Here is a 26206-nt window from a genome sequence, read left to right on the forward strand (position 1 = left end):
TGTTAACTAAATATTTCAGTTTAGTTCCTTTTTATGCAATGGAATTTTCTCCTTCAGTCACTCTCTTTTACTTATATTTCCACAGTCTTGGAAATGTACAGCAAATTGAGGGAGCAGCTTGAATCAAAAAGGTAACTTAATGCCCATTTTTATCTCTTATCGCACAGCAGTCAGAGTCATTAGTGGGCGTTAATCAGTTTTTTTAAATGATCGGTGAAAGGAGGTGCTTGACTTTCAGAATGTAGTCTACCTCAGGTGGTCAAACAAAATATTACATGAGTTGTTATATTAGTATTTATTTGCAACCCTGTTATCAAAATTTGGATTTACCAAAAAGTTTCTGAGCGCTGTTCAATTTCCAGTAGCAATTCCACTTGAGCACGGTTCGTTACTGAGCTATTACAATCCTGTCGTGGCCCGGATTTCTTAGCACGTTTAACAAACAGTAGTAAACTGTGCTGGTGGAATGCCTTTAGGGATGGGGTAACTCAGTTCATTCTAATCCTGATTTCGCATTGCCACATTGGGGAGGAAAAAAAAACATAACTGTGATGGATCGGATCATAAATGGCATGGTTTTGCTGCTTGTATACCATCTGACTGACGCTATTGTCTAAATCCAGTGAAATCCTGATTTGTGTGATTTCTATCAATAAACATTAAATAAACATAATAATTTTATACAAATTCAAAATTTAAAAAATGTATAAAGCAGGGTTAATTTTTACACAGTTTTTGGTTTTAGTCATAGGGCTATATTTTAAGACTGCTACGTGATGCTATGCGATGCGTCATACCCACAAAGTCTGCGGGCATGGCCACAAAGTTTTGGTATTTTCATGCGAGCATGCGCTAATTCTAAGGCGTTAGTGGGTTGGCAAAATAACATATGCAATGCGTGAATAGGTTTGGTCAAGTGCAATTTAATTTAAAGGTTCTTCTCCAGTGATAGGGCCATCTGCGTCCTATTATATAGTCCATTCCCTGTCAAGCAACGTCGATATCAATGAAGACATCCCATTCATAAGAATTTGGTAGTAAATCGGCTGTTTGCAATACATTAGAAGAATTGAAATATGTTTCCTTGTTGAATGTCAGGGATATCTCTATGACAGTGACACACTCCTTTTAAACTTATGGAAAATGTGGTTATCGTTAGGACTTATTGGATGTAGGCTGCATTCAATTATAAATAATCTAAGTATAATTAATCATATTGATCTACTGTCACCAAAATCATGGTAATTATTAACTGTGCTTGATAGGTCTTACCATCTGCTTGTGGAATCCCCAAACTGTAAATACACGGACTGAGTTTAGACTTTACGCTGAGAATAGATGTAGTTCTCAGATGTCTTAATCGCAATTTCTTACAAAATTAGCACATTAGAGTTTCCATCACTTGATTTTTATAGACCTCCCATGTATACCTACAGATTTTGTGCTTTCACAATCATTTTATAAGATATAGCACAAGGTCGTAGTGCATAGTGCTGCAGCTAGCGTAGGTACAAAAATAGAGCCCATGGTTTTAGTCTTTTGATGAAAATGTAAAAAATTTAATTGTCAGTATTTCATCATCTAATTTTCATTAATTTGACTAAATCTGACTAAAATGGCATTCTGTCCTATTTGTGGGAACTGCCAGTGTTTTGCTGAAAAAGTTAATCGCTTTGTTGTAATCCCACTAAAAACAGGCAACCATTTCGGACCTCTTTCTTGGAAAAGTGTTCGGTTCATTTTCCTGGGATCATGGGGTACATCCGTAGGGTCACACTGAACTTAATAATGACCCTTCTTTGTCCATTAATGTCTACTTAGTCGGTTATAACACATCATCAATAAATAAACTATTCATACGCAAAGACAATTGACCTTGTGTGTGCCCTTCTTCACAGCACTGGCCTGTTCCAGCAGGCCCATGACTGGCCTCCACCAAATTAAGGCAATTAGTACAATGTGTTTGTCCATTAATCGGTGTGTCGCCACTGCGCACTAATGACCAGGCTGGTACATGGTCTAATCAGGCGGTGATTATTTCACAGTTCACATGTAACTGTCACTGGGAAGGGCGCCACTTTGGCCCTCTACATGGATACACACGCACTTCCGAGTGGTGAGGTCAGGGAGCATTCAAAGCCATCGGCTGTTGCGACACAAGTTAATAAGCGTATTGGTATGTTGAAGATGGGAAAGGGGTTATTCATAAGGTGCATATTATAAGGGCATACCCAGGTCATGCATTGTGCAAGGTTGTTATCTTTGACCCCTGATAACGCTTCATATATTCTAAAAAAACAAAAATTCTCTGAAGTTTGAAAAATTGTTCAGGCTGAATCTACATTTGATCCATGCATGATAACAGAATAGTTCCCATGGATTTGGCTATTAGTTAAAACTAATTTACTAGTTAAATATTTTCCCCCAAAACATTTTAAATTACTTCTGGTTTGGTTCTCACTTTATTAAAAAAATGAAGTATTTAATTCAATGCTTTTATTTTGTACCAGTCAGCTGTTCTGCGAAACTCGAGATATGCATTTGGTGCTACTGGGTTTAGGTGTGGGTAGAGTCAGGGTAAGGGGAAAAGTCAACAATTTTCTGCTGAAGAATTGTAGTCAAGGCAAAGACTTTTTTTGTATTGATGTCATCTATGCAACGTTTTCATCTTCTTTGTAGAACAATACTCTCAATGGTAAAGGCGGCTTTTGACTTCTCAGTTCAGGCTTCAGTTCTTATCTCATAGTTTTGTTTTTAATATTGTCCATTTCAGATACTATTCAGCTTTGAAAACCATGGAGCAGCTAGAAAACATTTATATTCCCAGAGTTAGTCAGTACAGATTTTGCCAAATTATGGCTGAGACACTTCCTAAACTCAGAGAGGAGATAAAGGAGATCTCCATGTCCGACCTGAAAGACTTCCTGGAAAGCATCCGCAAACACTCTGACAAGATTGGTGAAACTGCAATGAGACAGGTGAGAAATGTTTTTTGATAGTTTGGCTACCTTATTACTCTTTACTTTTTTAATTTGTTTCAAAAATCAAACTTGATTGAGGGCCATGGGCCAAAAGAGAACATTGCATTATAACAAACTTAGGGCCTGAAATTCATTTCTGAAAATGAGGGGGGCCTCAAACTCTGCTCATATGGGTGGCATTTTTAACTTTTACAAAGGTCATTTTTTCTAGACAGTCATAAGGCTAGAAAACAATTACCTTTTGTAAAAGTAAAAAAAGTGTCATACTTTTATGTAAAATACTTTAATTTAAACAATTAATTACATTTTAAAATGGCATGTTTCAATAATTACAAAATTGCATGATCTCTACTTTGTATAATGTGCATTGTTACTGGAAAAAAATCTCATTCACATATGTCCAAATATTTGGGCTATTAAATTAACAGCCTACAAAACAAATGCACCAACACTGAGGAGTAGATGGTAACCTTTCTCCAGATTTGGAATTAGAAGCTTATAAAATAACTTGGCAACTCCTTCAAGCCAATTTAATAAAATAATAAACATTAGTCAGAGATATGATTCATACACCAATAGTGGTTAATGTTCTGTAAAATTATTATTGTATCATTAATAACGTTTTATTTAACATCAAGTCTATTTAACACATCCAGATATTATTTTTGTTAATATTATTATTAACTACATTGTAGCATTTGGTATATTTAGCGCGGGACCACGACACTGAACTGATGCGGAGCATGAGAAGCGCAGTGCCCATCTGTGCTCGTTTATGGCGCGAATATCTGCCACTGACTTGGCAGCATCTGCACAATGGACTGCACGAAACCAATTATGTTCAGCGAAAATTCAAAGTAAGAACGCGATGGATATATTCATTTGGAACTATATCAGATTGCATGGGAATTGTTTTTGCCCAGAGCCTCCGTTAATTTCCGAACCAGGATGAAGCTAGAGATGAGAGATGTAACAGGTGATTAAGTGTCTCTATTCACCACTATGATTAATGAGGGAGCGCCAAGATATGAAAGGTGCACACACTTGCAATGTTAACAACTTTGTTGAATATAAACAGGAATTATATATTTGTATCGCATCGCTTCCTTACGGAGACATGTATAATGCCATTTGCATGTGGAATTAACACGTTTAGAATTGTTTATACATCTGTAACATCTTAAGTTCAGTATCTGTGCGACAGTGCACTTCCTCACTGCGAGCACTTCTGACACGGCTGACAGCTGCACAAAAGAGAAAGACAGAACGATTTACTCACACAGCTTCTTGAATTAAAGTTTGATACAAAAACACGTTTATTGATTTGATTTGTTCATCTGTATCTATTGGTTTACTAAAACTTTTGTCGTATACACCAAAGCAGACCAAATAAAATGTCATCACAGCTAACTTTGGCCAGCGGGCCCTAGTTTGGGTATGTCTGCTCTAAATGAAAGTCTTTGTTTGCAAACTCATTAGTTTAATTCATTTTGAAGTGACTAGCATATATTATAGTCTGCTAAAGTTATTATTGGATCTACTCCCTATCACCTTGTTCTCGCAGGCTCAGCAGCATCGTACATTTAACAGTGCAGTACATAAGCAGGTCACTCTGAGCTGTGCTAAACCTCTCTACGGTCTGAATGGCCGAACAGCCCTCCATCATAATGGTCTGATCACAGAGGAGACAGTAGATGAAGAGGAGACTGATGAGGAGGTGAGTACAAAGTCATGTTAGAGAAGTCACTGTGGCCAAAAATGTATTTATCATGTTTTTTTAAATGTATTATACGGTGATTGAAGAGTTATGATAAATATATTTTCTATCTTTGAATATGTGGCTTGACCAAGTCTAATTAAACAAAATGCCACAATTTATATTGTTTTTTTTCAGCCTTTTGATGCAATGTTTATGTATTTTCTCTGAAATAGCTTTAAAATTGTTAACGTAAAAAGTTTTTTACCAAACGAACACAAGGAATATTTTTTTTCTGTTATATGCACCAATATACACACATTACATTCACATACACTCACTGACCACATTTTATTTGTTTCACCTGTGCACCTACTTATTCATATGATTATCTAATCAGCCAATCGCGTGGCAGCAGTGCAATGCATAAAATCATGCAGATGAGTGGTGGTGGTGTAGTGGTCTAAGCACATAACTGGTAATCTGGTAATCAGAAGGACACTGGTTTGAACCCCACAGTCACCACCATTGTGTCCTTGAGCAAGGCACTTAACTCCAGGTTGCTCCAGGGGGATTGTCCCTGTAATAAGTGCACTGTAAGTCGCTTTGGATAAAAGCGTCTGCCAAATGCATAAATGTAAAATGTAAATGTAGATACGGGTCAGGAGCTTCAGTTAATGAGACCTCTCTCATCAACTACCACTCACTTCATGTATTTTGTTTTTGGCACCATTCTGAGTGAACTCTAGAGACTGTTGTGTGTGAAAATCCCAGGAGATCAGCAGTTACAGAAATACTCAAACAGCCCATCTGGCACCAGAAATCATACCATGGTCAAAATCTCTGAGATCACATTTTTCCCCATTCTGATGGTTGATCTGAACATTAACTGAAGCTCCTGACTCATATCTGCATGATTCTACGCATTGCAATGCTGCCACATGAATAAGTAGGTGTACAGGTGTACCCTATAAACTGGTCGGTGGGTGTATATACATTATACAATGTTGTATATATGTAATAACATACATAGTGAGAAACCGCAATATGTACAGCATTATCTACATATATTTTTCTTAAAACATCTTAAATGCAAAGACCTCCTTAAAAACGTAACAAATCTAACAGCTCTTTTGTGGCATAATGTTGAAATCCACAAAAAATAATTATGACTCAAAGGCAAATGTCCTGGCAAAAATTGCAGTTGTAGTAAGACACTTACAATGGAAGTAAATGGTGCCAGTTCATAAACATTATAATACACACTGCTTCAAAAGTGTAGTCACAAGTAGTAAACCTTAAACATGTTAACATGATTTTAGTGTTATAAAACCAGTGATTTATGAAATTATGGCATTTACAAGGTTATAGATTTTATCATCATGACAACAAAGTTGTAATATTGGATATAACTTTATACAGAAATTTAGTTAGCGATTTTATCACACTAAAATCATGGTAACGCATATAATATTTATGTGTTGTGACTATACTTTTGAAACTGAGTGTTTTTTATGTTTATGGACTGACCCATTCAATTCCTTTGTAACACTATTTTATTTAATTTTTTTTTAAAATAAACAAGTGATGAGTCAAAATATATTTTTGTATCTTTGTTATCCTTACAAGTAGTGAGAAATGTAAAACTAACTGTCATATATAGTATAATTGTATATCGAAAGCAAAATCATCACTAATATATCATTAATATTTAACATCTCGTCCAGCCTTTTTAATTATCAAGATATATTAACTGTCTGTGAAGGCAGTTGCCAAATGAAATGTTTCTTTAAGGTGTCTATTTTCTTTTTCAGGTTTTGACTGTGCAGGATCTGGTGGATTTCTCGCCTGTCTACCGATGTCTTCACATCTATGCTGTTTTGGTAATTCGCATTGGCTACTGCTCTACAAATGCACCATGCACACTGTGAACACAGAAAATTACAACAATCCCTGTCCATAACATGTTATGCAAGCCTGTTTGGCATTGAGAAACATTCCTGTTCTTATAAACCACCATGTTCCGTGTTGACAGTGCGTTATCAGTAAAACGCTTTTCTCCCAAGAGTCTCTTCAAACATTAATGGCCTGTATAAGCTGAGGGATTTCCAGAGTTGTGACTGTCATACCATAAATATTATTTTAGCTTTAAACCAAATGCAAACTATGGAGGGGCGAGAGCGAGTTTGTTAGCGCTTTGTCGTGCAGTGCCATCGCTCATCTGGTCAGAACTAATCCTGTGTCCTTCAATGCACCAAAAAAAGGGGTCGGACTGCAGTGTCTAATGGGATTGACCGAGCAGTAACCCCCTTTTCGCAGTAAAAACAAAGCAGTAAAAAAGTTATTCGCTTCAGCATTCAGATTGTGCACAAACTGCGGTGAATTCACTGGGCGAAGAATGAGTCGGGCAGTTTCCCCTCAATGGTTCAGTTAATGAGAACTTGAGAGCTTTTGACCGCTGTGCTCCCTGAGCACTCACAGGTACTGGCAGGGTCTGAGGGACACTTTTCAGCTGCCCAGAGAGGGAGAAGGTGGTCAGCATTTAGAGATATAGTTCCTTGTTTATATCATGATGAGGCAAGATCTAGTTTTTTTCTCAGTTTCTCTGTGGCATTTTAATGTAATTCAACTTTATTTATATAATTTGTGAAGAAAATGTGAGTGGATAGAGTCAAGTAACCAGACTATTGACATAAACTCTGGCTCACACTTTAGCTTATTCTGGCCAAGAACCGCCCCCCTTAGACAGGAATGGTTAGTCTGATTGACATGTAAAGCAACCAACTACTGTTCATTTTGTTTTTACCAGCCATTCAGAGGAGGATTTATCTGAAATTCTTCATAACACAATGATAGACAGGTATGGGAGTATCTTGAGATTTTCAGACTGGTTTTTAGCATGTTTCTGTGTAGTTGCTAGGGTCTTCTGTGTGGTTGGTAGGGTATTGCTAGGTAGTTTCTAGGGTGTTCTGGATGCTTGTCAGTATTTTGGAAAATTACTTTGAAACTGTTGTTTGAAGTAGTTAAACTACACTCAAGCTACTCCTTTGAAAAATAGTAGCTAGCTAAACTAAAAGCTACTAACAAAAACTACATTGAAGCTATTTAAGGAAGAAAATTATTTTAGATATACAACTTTTTATATATGTAAAGAAGTTCTGATTTAAGAATGAAAGTCATCTTACAAATATAGTTATATAGCTCTCTCTCTCTCTCTCTCTCTCTCAAAAATTCAAAAATTCAAAAATGCTTTATTGGCATGACTGTACCTATTACAATATTGCCAAAGCTTTGAACACATAGAATAATTATAAAGACATCAAAATAATAAAGTATATAATTAAATTCATTGTACAAATTAACAGTGTAACAGATTACAATATCTGTGAACATTCGATACCACAGTGTTTTAACACACACACACACACACACACACACACACACACACGATATATACATATACATACATACACACACACACACACACACACACACACACACACACACACACATATACATTACTGAGGGTCACTGTGGTGGACAGTAGGGAAACACACTGAGGTCAGACACACACATACATTCACCTGCTGTCTCTCAGGCTGTGGCACACACACACACACACACACACACACATACATTCACCTGCTGTCTCTCAGGCTGTGGCACACACACACACGTATCTGGCAGCCAGTGCTGCTGTCTGTCCCTCTCCTAGTAAGGTCTTTATCTGATCTATTTCAGTCATGGCTGTAAAGTCCTGTATTAAGTCAGTGAGTTTGTTGAAGTAGAGTTCTCTGACTGAGCTGTATTTGTGACAGTGAAGGAAGGAAGTGTGTCTCTGTCTGGATCTCTCCTGTCCTACACTGAACACACACCCTTTGCTCTCGGGGTAACCAGCTCTTTCTGTGTCTGCCGGTCTCGATGGCTAGGCTGTGTTCACTCAGCCTGTACTTGTACTGTACTAAAGAAGTTCTGATTTAAGAATGAAAGTCATCTTACAAATATAGCTATATAGCTCGCTCTCTCTCTCTCTCTCTATATATATATATATAAATAAATAAATAAATAAATAAATATAAATAAATAACAAAAAGTTTTATTTATAATATAATCCTTCAGTCAGGACAACTCTCAGAAAGATTAAGCATGTTAATATTGATAGGATGGTGGACTAGATCTACTACACTTCTGATACCGAAGAGCAAGTACTGAGACTTGCTACTGCTAGAACAAACATGGATATGCTGAGTTAAGCAGGTGGACATGCTGCTGCTGCAAAATTAGAAAAACAAGATGTACATTTAGACATAAATAAAATCCCCGTGTAGCAGATCTAGACATGTGGAGGTGGAGGGTTTCAGATACAATTCGCGCATCATGCTACAGTGAACCGACATACTTGCAAATGGAGCAAATTCAAATGTCAGGCTACATGATTACATGTCAAAGAACCTATCATCTTACACCATGTGAGCTGATTGGTTAACAAATAAGTTAAAAGAACCTAAAATAAACCTCCGCTTGCGCCATTCAGAGTTGCATGCCTGAACAAAGTCATTTATATATTTAAAAAGATCTTTATTGCTTTTGTGCTACATACAGTTGAAGTCAGAAGTTTATGTTCACCTTAGCCAAATACATTAAACTTAGTTTTTCACAATTTCTGACATTTAATCGTAGATTACATTCCCTGTCTTTTATTTTAAGAATGTGAAATATCAGAATAATAGTAGAGAGAATGATTTATTTAATTTCTTTCAGAAGTTTACATACACTTTGTTAGTATTTGGTAGCATTGCCTTTAAAACTTGGGTCAAACGATTTGGGTAGCCATCCACAAGCTTCTCACAATAACTTGCTGGAATTTTGGCCCATTCCTCCAGACAGAATTGGTGTAATCGAGTCAGGCCTCTTTGCTTGCACATGCTTTTTCAGTTCTGCCCACAAATTTTCTATCGGATTGAGTTCAGGGCTTTGAGATGCCCACTCCAATACCTTGACTTTGTTATCCTTAAGCCATTTTGCCACAATTTTGGAGGTATGCTTGGGGCCGTTGTCCATTTGGAAATCCCATTTGAGACTAAGCTTTAACTTCTTGGCTGATGTCTTGAGATGTTGCTTCAATATATCCATATAATTTTTCTTCCTTGTGATGCCATCTATTTTGTGAAGTGCAGCAAAGCCCCCCCACAACATGATGCTGCCACCCCCATGCTTCATGGTTGGGATGGTGTTATTCACTTGGAAGCCTCACCCTTTTTCTCCAAACACAACGATGGTCATTATGGCCAAACAGTTAAATTGTTTTTCATCAGACCAGAGGATATTTCTCCAAAAAGGAAGATCTTTGTCCCCATGTGTACTTGCAAACTGTAGTTTAGAATTTGATGGCAGTTTTAGAGCAGTGGATTCTTCCTTGCTGAGCCAACTTTCAGGTTATGTCAATATAGGACTTGTTTTACAGTAGATATAGTTACTTGTCTACCTGTTTCCTCCAGCATCTTCACAAGGTCATATGCTGTTGTTCTGGGATTGATTTGCCCTTTTCACACCATACTGCATTCATCTCTAGGAGACAGAATGTGTCTCCTTCCAGAGTAGTATCATGGCTGTGTGGTCCCATAGTACTCATGTACTATTGTTTGTACAGATGAACGTGGTACCTTCCGGTGTTTGGAAATTGCTCCCAAGGATGAACAAGTCTTTTGGAGGCCCACAATTCTTTTGTTGTCTTGGCTAATTTCTTTTGATATTCCCATGATGTCAAAGATGCACTGAGTTTGAAGGTAGGCCTTAAAATACATCCACAGGAACACCTCCAATTCAGTACACCTCCTGTCAGAAGCTAATTGTGTAATGGCTTGACATCATTTTCTGGAATTTTCCAAGCTGCTTAAAGGCACAGTTAACTAAGTGGATGTAAACTTGTGATCCACTGGAATTGTGATAGTCATTTTAAAGTGAAACAAATTTTCTGTAAACAATTGTTGGAAAAATGACTTGTCATGCACAAAGTAGATTTAGTAGAACGACTTGCCAAAATGTGTATAATTTGTTAGTATAAAATCTGTGGAGTGGTTTAAAAATTAGTTGTAATGTAAACTTCTGACTTCAACTTAATACTGTTTTGATTTAGTAATGTGTGGTGCAAAAACATTGAAGATCTCAGGTGAGGTTAAACAGTTTAAGGTGACAACAATAAATTGAACGGATACATTTATACTAAATACAACTAATAAACTAGAAAACACTGTATTTTATATAAATGTCAAAAAACGTTATAAACCGCATTAATTAACTAAATGTTTCGCTTCAAAAAAGACGAAGAACTTGGGCTCAAGTGAATCAGGGAATCATTTATTTGAACTTGTTCATACATGACCCATCCCAAAGAACAGATTAATGAAAATGAATTTGACTTCCCACTGCTATATATAAGTGGGTCAGTGAATCATTCTCATTCTGAATACAAAAGGTTAATGCTGTGTCCACTTCTGCATTTAATTTTAAATCTGCCGCAAAAGAAAGCCAAAGAATTTGGTGGTCATCACCCCTTGGAATTGACCTCTCAAGTCAATGATGATGCAGAGGCAATGGTCAGGATGCTGTCTGCACAGTACCTATGGGCCGAAGAAAATTGGTGTCACGTTTACATTTTGCTTTTATTTACCATAACCTGATAAAATCTAGATTGAACACATTAGTGCCACTCTTTTGTTTCCATATAGGGGGACAGAGAGACGTTCGAAAACTACTATAGAAAGCAGAGAAAAAAGCAAGCGAGACTAGTACTGCAGCCTCAGTCTAACATGGTGAGTATTACTTGCTTTTTTGTTTTGTTTCTTTCTTTATTAATTTATTTGTTTGCATTTCTATATATCTCACTCCAGCATGAGACTGTGGAGGGCTACAGGAAGTACTTCAATCAGATTGTTGGGTAAGTTTTACTCTTTGATTCTGGTGCATGGGTTGATTTGTTCAAGGGATAGTGAAATGTCCAAATGTCATTTGATAGTGAAATGTCCCCCCCAAATGTCAATATTTACTCCCTCTCATTTCATTTAACACCTATTTGCTGTTATTTTTTCTGTGGAACACAAAGCATTTTTTCAAGCAGTTCTTTTCCATACAACGACAAGCCATAGTGACCACAGCTGACAAGCTCAAAAAAGAACACAAAAGAACACAAAAAGCACCATAAACTAAATCCTTATGAATTGTGTGCCGTGTTTCAAGTCTTCAATTTACAGACCGAAATTGAAATTGATATTCACTAAAAAAATATTTCCCTCTGCTGTTGCTCTCAAATCAAATATGGTGCCTATGGCACAGGTTGGACGTCACTGACATCAAACATGGTTCTCGTGTATCTCGTGACCAAACATCGGTGATGTCAAATCCAATGCAACAATTCCAGCAATGCCATATATCATTTGAGAGCTGCAGTGGAAGATAATTTTTTTTTGGGAATAACAACTTACACAAAGCCATTGAATGATTTCTGAAGACTTGCTGCATGAGACATATGGACTACTTTTATATTACTTCAGACTTGTTATCTCGACAGCCCCATTCACTTTTATTATATGGAAAAAGTGGCCATGGTATTCTTCAGAAATTCATCTTTTAAAATTCACCACCTTCAAAATTTGATCAAATGCCATCATGCTCCATAGGTTCTTTGTGGTGGAGGATCACATATTACACGCCACACAAGGTCTGGTGACACGAGCCTTCACCGATGAGCTGTGGAACATGGCCCTGTCCAAAATCATAGCAGTTCTCCGCACACACTCTGTGAGTCCCACTTGCATGCACTCCCTCTTCAATTATTGTGGGTATTCAAAATGATTAATTCATTTCCAAGTGTTTCATGTAAATGATTGTTTTGCATACAGCTGATAAAACATCAATAAACACACCAAAAAATATATATAAAAAGGTGAAATATAATTACAAGAATGTACCAGTAAAATGTATAAAAATAATAATAATTGCAATATACAAAATAAAGTATAGTGCAGTAGAATAAACCACGAGAGGCTGTGTAAGTAAGTGTAAAGTCTGTTAAACTAATATTAAGTGTTTCTGTTTCTCTTTTCTTTTTTTTTCATTTTGTTTTTGATATTTGTGATTCTTTCCCCTCCAATTTAACCTCAAAATGTAATATACTTACTCAAACTTTATTTATCTCCCCCACATTCTCATAACATGTGCCTGTCTTCCACTGTGTTCGAACATATGTGTATTATTGTTAAATGCAAAACAAATGTGTGAAATGAAATTGTTTAATAACATTCTTCAGTTTTTTAACAAATGTAAAAATGTGTATACTTTTGAATAATGAAATTATCATTATCGGCTTTACGTCGTGCCTACACTGAAAAAAAGATTTTGAGGTGAAGTAAACATAAAAAAGATAAGATCACATTTTATGATAAATTAATGCAGAAAAACAGCTAATTCCAAAGGATTCACATACTTTTCTTGCCACTGTATATTTAATTTTTACAGTGCTGGAAAATTTTATTCTGGAACCGGAATTGGAGTCATGAGTAAAGAATTTCCATTTTTGGGTAAACTATTCCGCAATAGAGATATAATCCAAAATATTCTCTAAATGCACAGTTGGAATTTATGCATTTGTTTCAGTGCCCACAGAAATGATTAAGTACTTTCTACATTGAAAAAATTAGTTTAAGCATGAACATGAAAATAAAGCAAATTTTACTATATTAAGTTAATAATATTTATGATTCATAGATATCTTTACAATGTGTCATCATGTATCAATCCTAAAGTAGAAAACCTTCTCATATTTATTCAATAATTTAAGTACATTTCTCTGGTAAATATAATAAGCAAAATTTACTTAACTTTTCGAAGCTGGTGTTCCCAGCATGCACTGGGTTGAATAATTTATGAGCTTGCATGGTTTCACTGTTTGCAAGTTTATTTAAACAGTTTTTGTTGTTAATTTAGTTATTACATTTGGTAACTTCTTGTTTTGTGCAGTCTGAAGTTCATTTTCTAATCAAGATTACCCGTTGATATACCCATGATATAAAAATTAATTATCTGTTGATTGTCGCCATCATTGTGTTTTGCGGTCTGCTTGCTCTGTATCTTATTTGTGTCACCACTAATACAAGATGATGTTGTCTCATAGGCTTCTTAGCATGCATTAAGCTTTCCTGTGGGAGGCTTCCGTGACTCATGTGGGATACGTTAATCATTTATTTGTAAGGAAATAAAAAATTTGTCGTTCTAATAATACATTCATTTCAATTTTTATTATGTTCATTTAAGTACCATGTAAATCATATTTCTTAGTCAAAGTTACTGTATTTACTAAAAGTTAAATGTTCCCACTCACTTTAAACAATATTATTTCATAACGTTAAACAGATTTAACTTAATTTTATACCGTTAAGATTTACTTAGAAAAACTGTGTGCAAAAAAATTAAGTAAATCTTACTAGGTACTTCAGTGTAAGAACACCCCTTACCTGTGGTAAAATAACTGTATTGTATGGACTCAAGTGGTTTATTTAATGTATTAAATGGCAGCAAATGCAATATGATAAAACTCACCAATGTTCAATAAACAATTACATTTATTGTTAATAATATCAGAATAAATAATTATTTCCCTAAGTAATATAGCTCATTATCTTACCAGTAGGAGTTTACTGTTGCCAAGCATCTTAGCATCTTTGTGCATTTATATATAATGTGCGTTCATAAGTTTGCGTTTAAAGTTATTTTACAACCGCTTCGAAAGCAGTTCATATAAATCAGAATTTAGAGACTGTTTTATTAAACACTTTCAGCAAGATATAAAGGGAAATTAAGGATGTACTGTTGTGCAGACAATGAATGAACTAGTGAGTATGGAGAGCAGGAGAGTGATTGGTTTCTGAGGCTATATTCTGAAAATAAATAAATTATAAATAAATAAATTTCAGATGTTTCAGACAGTTTAGGCTAATTCAAAATTAGATGTGAGAGTTTTCCAAGGTATTTCTCTCATTTTTCTCTTAACTTGTCGCAGTATGAGTCTAATTCGAGAATTTGACGCCCCCCTCTCTCCGCTGTGCTGTGGCCTGAGTCTGTCTTTTTGTGATTGAAAATTATCTAGCAGTGGGAGAGAGCTGGCTTGACCTCTTTGTTTGGGCTGTAGGACTCCAGCCGCAGGGTATTTGCATAATCCCTCGGTGATTTACAACTGACTGGCCCTGCAAACACTCTCTCAGCCCCAGCAGTTTAGAATATTCACAGTTAATCTGCTGTTATTGTTGCAATCTGTCCTCATTAGACCCAACTGACCTCTCCATTAGATCAGATTGAATGGATGCTCAGTGAATGGGCTCACCAGGAAATGCTTCCAATTATCATTCCAAATGCCTTGTTTTCAAAATAAACTTCACGGAAAGACACGATCTAAACCCTCTTAGCTCCTAAACTGCCTGAAAGTTATACAGTATACATACAGTGGGGTCGAAAAGTCTGAGACCATAGGTGAAAATGCTTCTATTTTGCATTTTCCTGGTTTAATACAACTTCTAATTCTAAATCATATTATCAGCATACCATTTTGAGTGAAAATGTGAATTGGAAAGTTAAAATGATTTGAGTATTTCCCAATTTTGCTTTAATGACAGCATGCACTTAACAAAACCTGCTAAACAGCATGGTTTGAAAATATTCCAAAGAGCATCTTTTGTGTTTCAATGGAAACTAGGACATTTTAACTTTTGTACAAAGTTAACAAGTTCAATGTCACCAATTTGCTTACATTTGATTAGTGACCCAGAAATAGTGAAGAAACTTAAACTTTACTTCTTTATATTACTTCTTATCTTTGTTTTTGTTACTTGTCTTTTTTCTTTTTTTTTTTTTTTTTTTTTGAAGATTCAAAATTATAATTTATTTTATCATTATAAAACCTTTTGTTCATGTCCAGGTTTAAATAAAAAAAATGACATTTACAATGTGGTCTAAGACTTTTGGACCACTGTTGCTGTCTTATGTCGCTACTATAAAGAATATTGTATGATTTTTATTTTATTTTATATTATTTATTATTAAAGTATCTAACTTTTTAATATTTAATTAAAGTAATATTTTAGTAAAAAGTTTGATTCTGTCATGTAAAAGTTCAAGTCTACTATACTAATATTTTTAAGTGTAATAAAATAGTTTAACAGCATTATCCTTAATTTTTTTGTGTTTGTTTAAAAAAATACTTTAAAAAATACAATTTGTAATTGTTCAACTTATTATATTCTAAATATTCATATAAATTACAATATTATATATATAATATAATTTATATAATTTACAATATCCATCCATCCATCCATCGTCAACCGCTTATCCTGTGTACAGGGTCGCGGGTAATTTACAATATATTATAAATTAATATATACATGTTTTTATCATAATTTTTATTATATAATAAATATTTAATACATTATAATATTTATAAAATGATAATCTTATAAACAATATATAATTTATCAAATAAATAATAATAATAAAGTGATAAGCGACACAATTTACCTTAATTAGTCAATTTGTAAGGCATTTGTTTTGTCCCTCTGTAAGGCCTTCTATTTATATTTGTGTTTGTGTACACGTTCACATGCTGTGACAATGAAGTATATGATTGGCTGAAGTTTGGAGTGACGGTGTGTGTTACAGCTTGACCAATGCTTATTTAACTGTGTGATTTACGCATTCACTCCTTGCGTCAGAGAGGCAGGCCACTGCGCCCTATCTAAATGTTTAACAAGAGAATTACACTAGTGCCAGGGGCCGTAAATCAAACCTGCAGCTCCTGTACAACAACCCTCATGCTTTACCATCAAACCTACTAGTCTGGAGGAGACCCAGCTCATGCTTACAAATTCAGATCATCGTGGATGTCATCGAGATGCAAACTAAATGTCTGCTGCCAACAGTGTCAGAACTAACTTAGTAATGATTTTAAATGATTAACTGAGTTGATATTCAGGGGGATCTTTGCTTATTTATCTGTATACTTTTCTATGTATTTCTAATTTAAAACACAGTGTGATGATCATTTGTTAAATGCTTCAATTCATTATATATAAAAAAATATATAGGCCTATATAAATAAGAAATGTGTAGAATTTTTTTTGCACCCACATTTTAAATATCCAGGTTTTCTTTGTCATTTTCAATGGCATACTGTATTTGCCATGAGCCCTGCTTAATTGCTGAACCTGCCACCATGTGTTAATGTAGATGGTGGTTTAACTCATTGGTTTTGGACAGACCTACATCTTTAGTTTACTGTTAATCATTAACTAGCTGTTAAACACTCATCATTAACTGAGAACTACTGTATGTTATGATGTCAAAATACTGTGGCAGCAACATGTTTCCATCCTTTGTCTGAATTCCAATTTAAAATGTTTTTTTTAATGGCATGGTGAAGTGTGTTTTTCTCACAGATATTCAAGGATTTATGAAAAAGCCAACCGTACATTACAAGTCAAAAGTTTGGACATATTTGCCTATGACTTAAACTGAAAAGTTTGAAAAGTGTAGGGTAGTTGAGATGTATTACTTTTAGAAAGTTGACACATCCTGCAGTGTGACATGCTATACTTCTAAAACTGTTTTAAGCAGAATTTTGCTAATTCTTATATACAGTATTTAAAAAGCATCCCAGGATGCACCTCATTAAGTTGCTTGAACATTTGTGGTCACTCCAAAATTCCCATACTTCCATTTGGATTTATTCATAGTTTTGTTTACATTAATCTTATTGTTTATAATAACTATTTTGCACATATTAGAATGAGTAGTTGAGTCCAAACTTTTCACTGGTATTATATGTACTGGTGTATTGGCAACAAAGCTACATGGTCCTCTGAGGTTGCATGTTATGGTGGGTGGGCAGGCTTGTGTGCACAGACATTGACTAATCCTGTCAATCATCACTCCCCTGCCTAGGTCAAGCTCTGCTCTCTCCTATTTAACCTCACGGACAGGCCTCCCCCCATGAGGACAACTCCATCAGCAGAGGGGGAGGGTCAGGCAGACTCATTTAGATGCTAATGTACCCTAAAGACTCATTAAGACACAAGTGTATTTGATCAATAAGTGTCAGGCTTTGAGTTACCCCATTTAGAGGGTAATGTTTAAGTTCTGATCTAGTGGGGATCTCACAAGTCTACAGAATTTGGGATTCAGCTTTGATCCTCCATGTTCATAAATGGTTAACACATGATTTATTGAAAATGTTGGTAGACATGCTGGGGATTGTTTCTCTCATTACTGTAATGAAAATGAAATGAGGAATTTGGGGGTAAAATTTGCTGAATTGTTAAGAAAATTATTAACAAATTATTATTATGCAAACATTCTTTCATTATTCATGCAGGATATAATTTATTTTAGTTTTATTTTTTGTTTTGGGGGTTAAATTACTTTGACATATCTTTGTGAAATGTATGCTTTTTTATTCTACTAAGCACGTTTGTAACTTTCTAATTGTGAAGAAGTGTAAAGTAGAGTTTTGAACTATGTTTTAAGTAGTAGAATCATTTAACTATGAAAGACATCTTGATCAAACAGTACTGTTGAAATTAGCATTATTTTTTCTTTTCTTCCTCCCCCCTTCCCCCCCAATAGTCATATTGCACTGATCCTGACCTGGTCCTAGAACTAAAAAACCTGATAGTTATATTCGCAGAGACTTTACAGGTATTCTCCAACCACATTTTGATTAAAGCATCTTCATTCCAATTACATTTGTTGTATTTTATTAGTTAAATGTAATAGTAATATATTTACAGTATATATAAATATTTTTGTGTACATTTAATTGATATGGATATGAGCAGTCAATTCCGCTGTTAACAGTTGTATTTTTGTTTTGCAGGGTTATGGTTTCCCAGTGAACAGACTTTTTGACCTTTTGTTTGAGGTTCGAGGTCAGTACAATGAAACATTGCTCAAGAAATGGGCACTGGTGTTCAGGTGAGCTAAATCTTAACAGCATTATTTGCTGATCTTATCTGTTAAGCCTAGTGCACACTATACGACTCAATGTCTGGTCTCCTTTGATGTCTTGGGTCGGCAACTGGTCTGCAACACGAAGTATCAGATCTCACGACCAACAATCGTATAGTGTGCGCATTCCTAGTCGCAGACACTACGACATATTTCAAACCAACTTGATATCTGACATGTCGTCAGGTTTGCGCACTGTCCCTGTATTAAATCTAGAGAGCACCATAGGAGAGCAATATATTGGTAATAAAGAGACAAAAAATTATTAACGTTTTCAGTGGTTTTCTTATATATTTTTTTTTCAGAAACCGGCGCGAGACGTTCTTTCATGTTTGTTGACGATATCATGAATAAACTGCAATACTGTGAAATTAATTTCATTATCATAATTTTAAGGCGCATTTTTGCTTGTTCACTTGAAACGGGGCAATACTAAAGACAGCTGTAATGGCGTGTTTCTGTAATGTTTTTGAGATTTCTTTTCTGTAATGTTTTCCACTTCAAACACATTCAGACATTGAGTCCTTTCTGTGTCATGCGATGACAGCTATGTTTCTTCTGCTAAAACAGGGAGATTTTTGAGCAGGATAACTACAGTCCCATTCCAGTGGATACTGAGGAGGAGTATAAATCAGTTATCAATCGATTCCCCTTCCATGATGCAGAGATAGAAAAGGTTTGTAAAAACACACATTCTGCCAGATTCTATCCAACAAAGCCTTGATTTGTCATGGGATTACATGCTAAATATTTGCATCTAATACATAGTAAATCATACATGTATATCTGCCTCAATATTAATGTTAAAGTTGTGGAGTCAGACTAGTCTCAGAATTAATATTGTCACAAAATATGATAGAATTCATTGAGTGAGAACAAATATTTCTCAGGTAAATCAATTAAATTTTTTTAGATATTTTTTTTTTTAGTTGATTGAACTGAAGATTTTTTTTTTAAGCATATTTTGTGAATTTGGTTATTCATTTCTGAATTGTATTTTGTATATGTAACTATTCTGACTCCATTAAAGGCAAGTTTATTATTATGGCACATATCATACACAGTGGCAATTCAAAGAGCTTTAAATAGACCTGAAATAAGAAATGCATAACATTTCTTTTTAAAAATGAATTTTAAATAAACTTTAAAATAAAGCTTTCAATGAAAAGTTTGAAACTTTTCAGTGTTTTAATTAGAGGTTGACCGATAGTAGATTTTGCCTATATTGATAACTATGTGTTACGAATGAGGTCGGAGTCAGACAAGGGATGAGGATCCAAATGCGGGTTTATTGATAAAAAGGAAACAAACAGGCATGAACAAACAAAACTACCATGATGGGCAAAATGAAAACAAAACACGAAAACACAGGAACTGGAAACACGGGAACACAGGCATGGGAGCGAGCATAAACTACGCACAACAACATTCAACGATAGACAAGGACTGAAACAAAAACCAGGATATATATACATGAACATAGAACTGAGGGGCCAATGAACAAACAGAACACCAAACAAGATAACGAGGGAAGAAACAGAGGCAAGTGGCAAGTTAACGAGGGACAGGTGAAAGCAATGACGGAAAACACAGAGCTAACAAAGAGACTATGGAGTTACATACGGGACAAAAGTGAAAACTAAGGAATGCAAAAAGTGACAAAAATGGCAAACAAGAGGGAACAGTGAAACAAGACAGGGTAACCGTTACACTATGGTGGTGAAAAATGCAGATAACCAATGAAACTGCCAATAGTTAAAAAAAAAAAAAACATTTTAGTCTCCCGTACTGTGATGGGTACAGACTTATGGCAATTTCCACTGCACGTTACGGTTCGACTCGACTCCACTTGCTTTACTTTTCTGAGCTTGCATTTCCACTGCTGTTTAGTGCTGCCTCAACGCGGGTAGGCTGATTGTCATAGTTGCATCACCTCTATTGCCGTGACATCATCTTAAACGTGACACAAAACAATAACATGACCGCTAGCTGTTAGCTACTAGCTCATTGTGCTGCATAAAGCAGTTGTTGCATGGTGATTTTACACAAGTGTAACAGTTAAATTGGCCTGGTGGTTTTAGATGCAAGCTTTCCAGTATCTGGTCAACTAAATAAAGTGAAGCTTTCAAGAAGAGTATAGAGTTTAATGTACCATCCTCCATCGTGGACTCCAGCCGTGGCTGGGTTCAGGGCACTCTCCCCTCCATTGCTCACCCTCCTAGATAGTGTTCATTTGGTCGAACCACTTTTCCTTGATGGATCTGTATTCACTTAAGTTTTTTTGTTTCCCTACTATGTTGTTAGGTCCGGTGGTAGCCGTGTCTCAGCTGTGTGGTCAACAGTTGAGACACTTCCTGAAAGGCTTTTTAGTTTCGTTCGTCACTAACGAGAGGAACGTCTGTACCTCTTTTGTTGACCACTGCATGGTTTCATACTGTTATCGCTGTAGCTAATTTTAAAACTAGCGGGTTGATGAAATCCAGTGATGCTGGTTGTGACGATTCTCTCTGACCAATCAGTGATCTGCACGCTTTCGACATCACATTTTGTATCGGCTCTGCTCGCTTGGAACCTTGACTGAGGTGGTACTATAAAAGTACCATGTACTATCCACAGTGGAAAACCCCCAAAAAGCGAGCAGTCTTGAGTCGAGTTGAGTTGTTCTGTGCAGTGGAAAAGCCCCAATAGAGGCTACAGGAGTCCAAAATGAATGAAATAAGATGTGGTGCGTTACGCAGGAATTTGAACTATAAACATGCCTTAAACCCAACTGGGACTCTTATTGTGCATTGACAGAGACTTATGTATTTACCAAATAAAGCCTTTTATTGCCTATATATATTCACCAAATGAAGGGTTTTGTAACTACATATATTTCACCAGGTTTAATGAGTAATATGAGTTATTATTATTCACAAGATATGAAGTTGGAGACACAATGTGCTGACAGGGCATGATCCTATATAGTCTAATTTTTCTTTGTATGCCTTCTCTTCAATTAAGAACACTTGATTATCTAATCAAAATAACAAAATATGCACTGAAGTAAGGGTAAATATATGGATGAATATTGTCAATGATGAAAGATTTAGATGCAGCAAATCCCTACATGATTGTTTTTATTTCACCTCTAGAGGCCACTGTTATACTGTACAACCAAGCCATTCTAACTGAAAAATCTTCTAGCGCTCGCCAAGGAGGAATAAAAAAAAATAAAACTAACAATCGGCAACTATCACCATAGATTTTGCCGATAACCAATCGTTACAAGCAACTATCGGCACATGTTAAAAAAATTTGTTAAAACTGATATATATTGGTTTAACTAGTTTTAATGTCAAAATAAATCGAAATGTTTCCTATTTACTTAATACACATTACCGGTCGTTGTAAACTTTTATCAAAATATAATTACTTGCTCCGCTGCTAACAAAACATTCCTTTTCGTCTGGTGTCACAAAACTACATTTTTTTTTAAAATCCAACCACCAGTCATATAGAGACCAACTTTTTATGATAAAATTTTAATATCCTGTTTCACTTGGAAATGCATCACGTTGCAAATGTCAATTAAATGTCTTGCAAATGCTGTGTAGTGTTGATTTTGTTTATTTTCTTGCATCACCTGTTATTGTCTTTCATTATTCAACAGCAACAATTTCCAAAGAAGCTGCCCATGTCTCAATCAGTACCTCAGATCTACTCTCAAGTGAAGGAGTTTATTTACGCCAGTCTGAAGTTCTCAGAGTCACTCCATCGCAGGTGAGCAGGCTCCAAAAAACTCATAAATCTAAATTCCTTCAACAGATTCAAGCCCTTCAAGTGTGTCTAGTTTAATCCAGTGTGCTTGTTTCTGGAAAATAATGTCCCAGAAAACCGCTTTGTTTGCAGAATTGTGCTTGTTAGCAAACCTGCTGCTGTTAGCAGGAGGTTTATGTCATTATCTACTCACCCTCATGCCGTTCCAGAACTGTATGTTGATATTTATTTCTGCGGAAACACAAAAGGAGAAATTTTGAAGAATCTTTTCACATCTTTTGAAGTGAATAGGGGCTGTCAGGCTTTAATAAAGGACAAAAAAGCACCATCAAAATATTACATATGACTTCTCTGTGTTTCATGTCTTCTGAAGTCTAAAGGCTAGGGTATACTTTGTTTTCCCGCATTCTCTTTTGACCGTGAGCAGTTATTCCCCTCCACCAAAGCTCTGAAATCTTATTTGCATTCCAGTCCAGATTTAAAACTGGCGCAAAGTGCAAGACACCACATTTAATGTCATTGACGCCAAACAACATTGCTTCTCGCATGTGTCGTAACCAAACGCAACACGCCAGTTCTAATTTGTGGAATGAACACTGAGTTTTGAGAGATGCAGCAGAGGGGAATATTTTTAGTGAATAACGACTTACATTTTGGTGTGTGCCTCACACAGAGCTTTCATATGACTTCAGAAGCCTCTGAATATAGTGCACAAGTCGTATCGAATATCTTTATAATACTTTTTTTTTTTAGTGTTTTTTTGTCATTTTAGAGTCAAGGTTATTATGAAATAAGTGAAGACCCATCAGAAATTCGTATTTTGTGTTCCACGGAATAAATAACAGCATATGGGTTTGGAACAACACAAGGGTGAGTAAATTATTATTATTATTTCTTTTTCATTTTTGGGGGAAATGCTCTTTATATTTATGCCCTACAGAAATCAATGAAATAGTTATATTTTGGCAAAGCATTTTTACCAAAGCCTCTTAAATTTGAAGTTCAGTGCATGTCAATCCTGTCACTCATCTGCTGGGCTTATGGAGCTGTTATCTGGGTGAGCGTGAGATGACCCACTCCACTGGAATTCCTAATTTAGCCCAATGGGTCTGGACTGTCTTTAAACCAGCATCCCTTCTGCCAATATTTGTTCTCTTTAAGCTCTGTGGCATTCTGTGGGTCTGTGTTGTGCTTGTCAATGGCACCCCAAATTCTTTCCCAGAGGGTTAGAAGTGCACATTACCAGTGGATTTTACCTACCAGTCGAGTCGCCTGACTGTCAGCAGCAGATTTGACCTCCCCTTTATACCAGCTCTATCAGCTGCCCATGTTATTTCTCTACCAGTGTTTTAATGAGTTATTAAGTCAAATATGTAGTGTAATGAATTACATTTTTAATTTGTGTAATCCGATTACAATTACAGATTTTTCAATAAATTACTTTTAAGTGCATTACTTGGGTTACTCACATTTAAAAAAAATATATTATGTAAAGTTGGCCCATTTGAGCCGTTCTAAATTTCTGGAACAAAAACACCTTTTTGGCCAGATTTTGTTCTAAATTACGTCATACCTGGTAGTTTTTGGATTTCATATGAAGTATGTCTGGGCTTTTAAATGTAAATCAATTAAGTAATCAGTAGTGGATTTTTTTTCCCCTCCTGTCCCTGTGTTAATCAATGCAAACAACTGCAGATTTCACACTTCTCTCTAATGTCTTTGTTATGTAAACCAGTGTTAATGAGTGACCTCTGCACCTCTGTGTGCAGCGTTTGCCCACCTGATCACCACCTAATCAACAACTCACACTGACACACACTGCAAAATCAACACCATCCAGCAGTGTCCAGTATACACTCACAACCTACAACAGCACTGTTCTGTAGTAATGGGTGCAGACAGCAAGCACTCTACATTTGGTTTGTTTTTAGTTATGTCAGAAGACCTTATTCTCATCAAAGGAATGTTACAGGTTTAATACAAGTTACTATCTATCAGCAGCATTTGTGGCATAATGTAAATTACCACCGAAAATAATGTTCATTCCTGCCTGAGTATTTAAAAAACAAAGCAACAGTAGCAGTTACAGTAATGCCCTTACAAATAAATAAATGTTAAAATACATGTTTCAAACGAATAGCTACAAGACTTAAACGTTGTACATCTTGGCCTGTGACCAGTTTGATTAAAATTTGCTGTTTTACCTTGCCTGTGCAAAGTTTTATCCAGTTTTTCGACTCTCTAACTTTTGCACATTATGCACAACAATACCAGAAAGGGTCTTTTTACATGAAGAGAAATCCACTCAAGGAAACTGCAACAGTCAACAGCTGCCTAGAAAAGTAATTATTTAGAGAACGTTTCAACAAAAATATGTTTTGTAAGGAATTGCGGTATTTAAGTGTTTTTTGAGTGCTTTAACAAAAATTCTAACTTTCCTTTTTTGCTTTCACCCTCTGGTACATTCACCTCATAGACTCCTCATAAACCTTTTGTTTGTAGTTACAAACTGAGGGAAGATTTAAAATAATTGTAGCTAGCAACACAAATAAAACTTCATTGGTAACATTGCTAATTGAAATATTTCTTGTTTAACTTGTGTTACAGCTCAACTGAAATTGACGACATGCTCAGAAAATCCACAAACCTGTTGCTAACAAGGACGCTGAGTTGTTGCTTACAAAACCTCATTAAAAAAACACACATCGGGTTGACTGAGGTAAAGCTCACACCTCTCTGATCTCTTTAATCAAAGTGTCAGCTCGTTCTGTCTGTGAATCCCAGCTCTGCAATAATACACCTCCCTTTCTATTATACTTTACAGCTAGTTCAAATTATCATCAACACCACCCACTTAGAGCAAGCGTGTAAATACCTGGAGGATTTTATCACAAACGTCACCAATGTTTCCCCAGAAACAATTCACACCACAAGACTCTATGGGCTTTCCACCTTCAAGGTAAATTCTCTCACAGACTTGTTCTGTAATTACATTTTCACCTGCTGGTTTGACTGTGTTTCTGCCATGGCCGGACAAGATTAGACTAAAGCTGTCATTAACTTCATAGAACACTAGCAGCCTCAGGGTTCATGAACATCGTATAGAGCTTGTTTAGATGCCAATGTGTTTTTCACCAAGAACGACTTGTATACACCGATCAGCCACAATTTTATAACCATGTGCCTAATATTGTGTAGGTTCCCCTTTATGCTACCAAAACAGTGGCAACCCGCATCTCAGAATAGCATTCTGAGATGATATACTCCTCACAACAATTGTACAGAGGGGTTATCTGAGTTACTGTAGACTTTGTCTGTTCAAACCAGTCTGGCCATTCTCTGTTGACCTCTCTCATCAACTAGGTGTTTCCATCTGCAGAGCTGCCCCTTACTGGATGTTTTTTTTTTGACACCATTCGGAGAAAATTATTGAGACTGTTGTGTGTGAAAATCCCAGGAGATCAGCAGTTACAGAAATACTCAAACCAGTCCCATCAGGCACCAACAATCATCCATGCGATTTATCTAATCAGCCAATCGTGTGGCAGCAGTGCATAAAATCTTGTAGATACTGGTCAGGAGCTTCAGTTAATGTTCACATAAACCATCAGAATGGCAAAAAAAATGTGATCTCAGTTATTTGGACCGTGGCATGATTGTTGATGCCAGACAGACTAGTTTGAATATTTCTGTTACTGCTGATCATCTTCTGGGATTAATC

At 35.9% G+C, this 26206-nt stretch overlaps 1 protein-coding gene across 2 annotated transcripts in view; it reads left to right on the forward strand.

Annotated features, from left to right (window-relative positions):
- LOC127626603 (exocyst complex component 6-like) overlaps positions 1 to 26206 on the forward strand; it is an 86081-nt gene that overhangs the window by 38190 nt on the left and 21685 nt on the right. For both annotated transcript variants that reach the window (XM_052102507.1, XM_052102508.1), the window contains exons 5-17: positions 86 to 131; positions 2774 to 2978; positions 4546 to 4698; positions 6492 to 6560; positions 11406 to 11489; positions 11568 to 11614; positions 12354 to 12474; positions 18346 to 18417; positions 18596 to 18693; positions 19297 to 19402; positions 22379 to 22488; positions 25093 to 25204; positions 25310 to 25444. In XM_052102507.1, the coding sequence (XP_051958467.1) occupies positions 86 to 131; positions 2774 to 2978; positions 4546 to 4698; positions 6492 to 6560; positions 11406 to 11489; positions 11568 to 11614; positions 12354 to 12474; positions 18346 to 18417; positions 18596 to 18693; positions 19297 to 19402; positions 22379 to 22488; positions 25093 to 25204; positions 25310 to 25444 (1358 nt within the window). The remainder of the gene's footprint in view (positions 1 to 85; positions 132 to 2773; positions 2979 to 4545; positions 4699 to 6491; positions 6561 to 11405; positions 11490 to 11567; positions 11615 to 12353; positions 12475 to 18345; positions 18418 to 18595; positions 18694 to 19296; positions 19403 to 22378; positions 22489 to 25092; positions 25205 to 25309; positions 25445 to 26206) is intronic.

This window comes from Xyrauchen texanus, chromosome 33 (assembly GCF_025860055.1).
Source record: "Xyrauchen texanus isolate HMW12.3.18 chromosome 33, RBS_HiC_50CHRs, whole genome shotgun sequence".
In the NCBI taxonomy this organism is placed as follows: Eukaryota; Metazoa; Chordata; class Actinopteri; order Cypriniformes; family Catostomidae; genus Xyrauchen; species Xyrauchen texanus.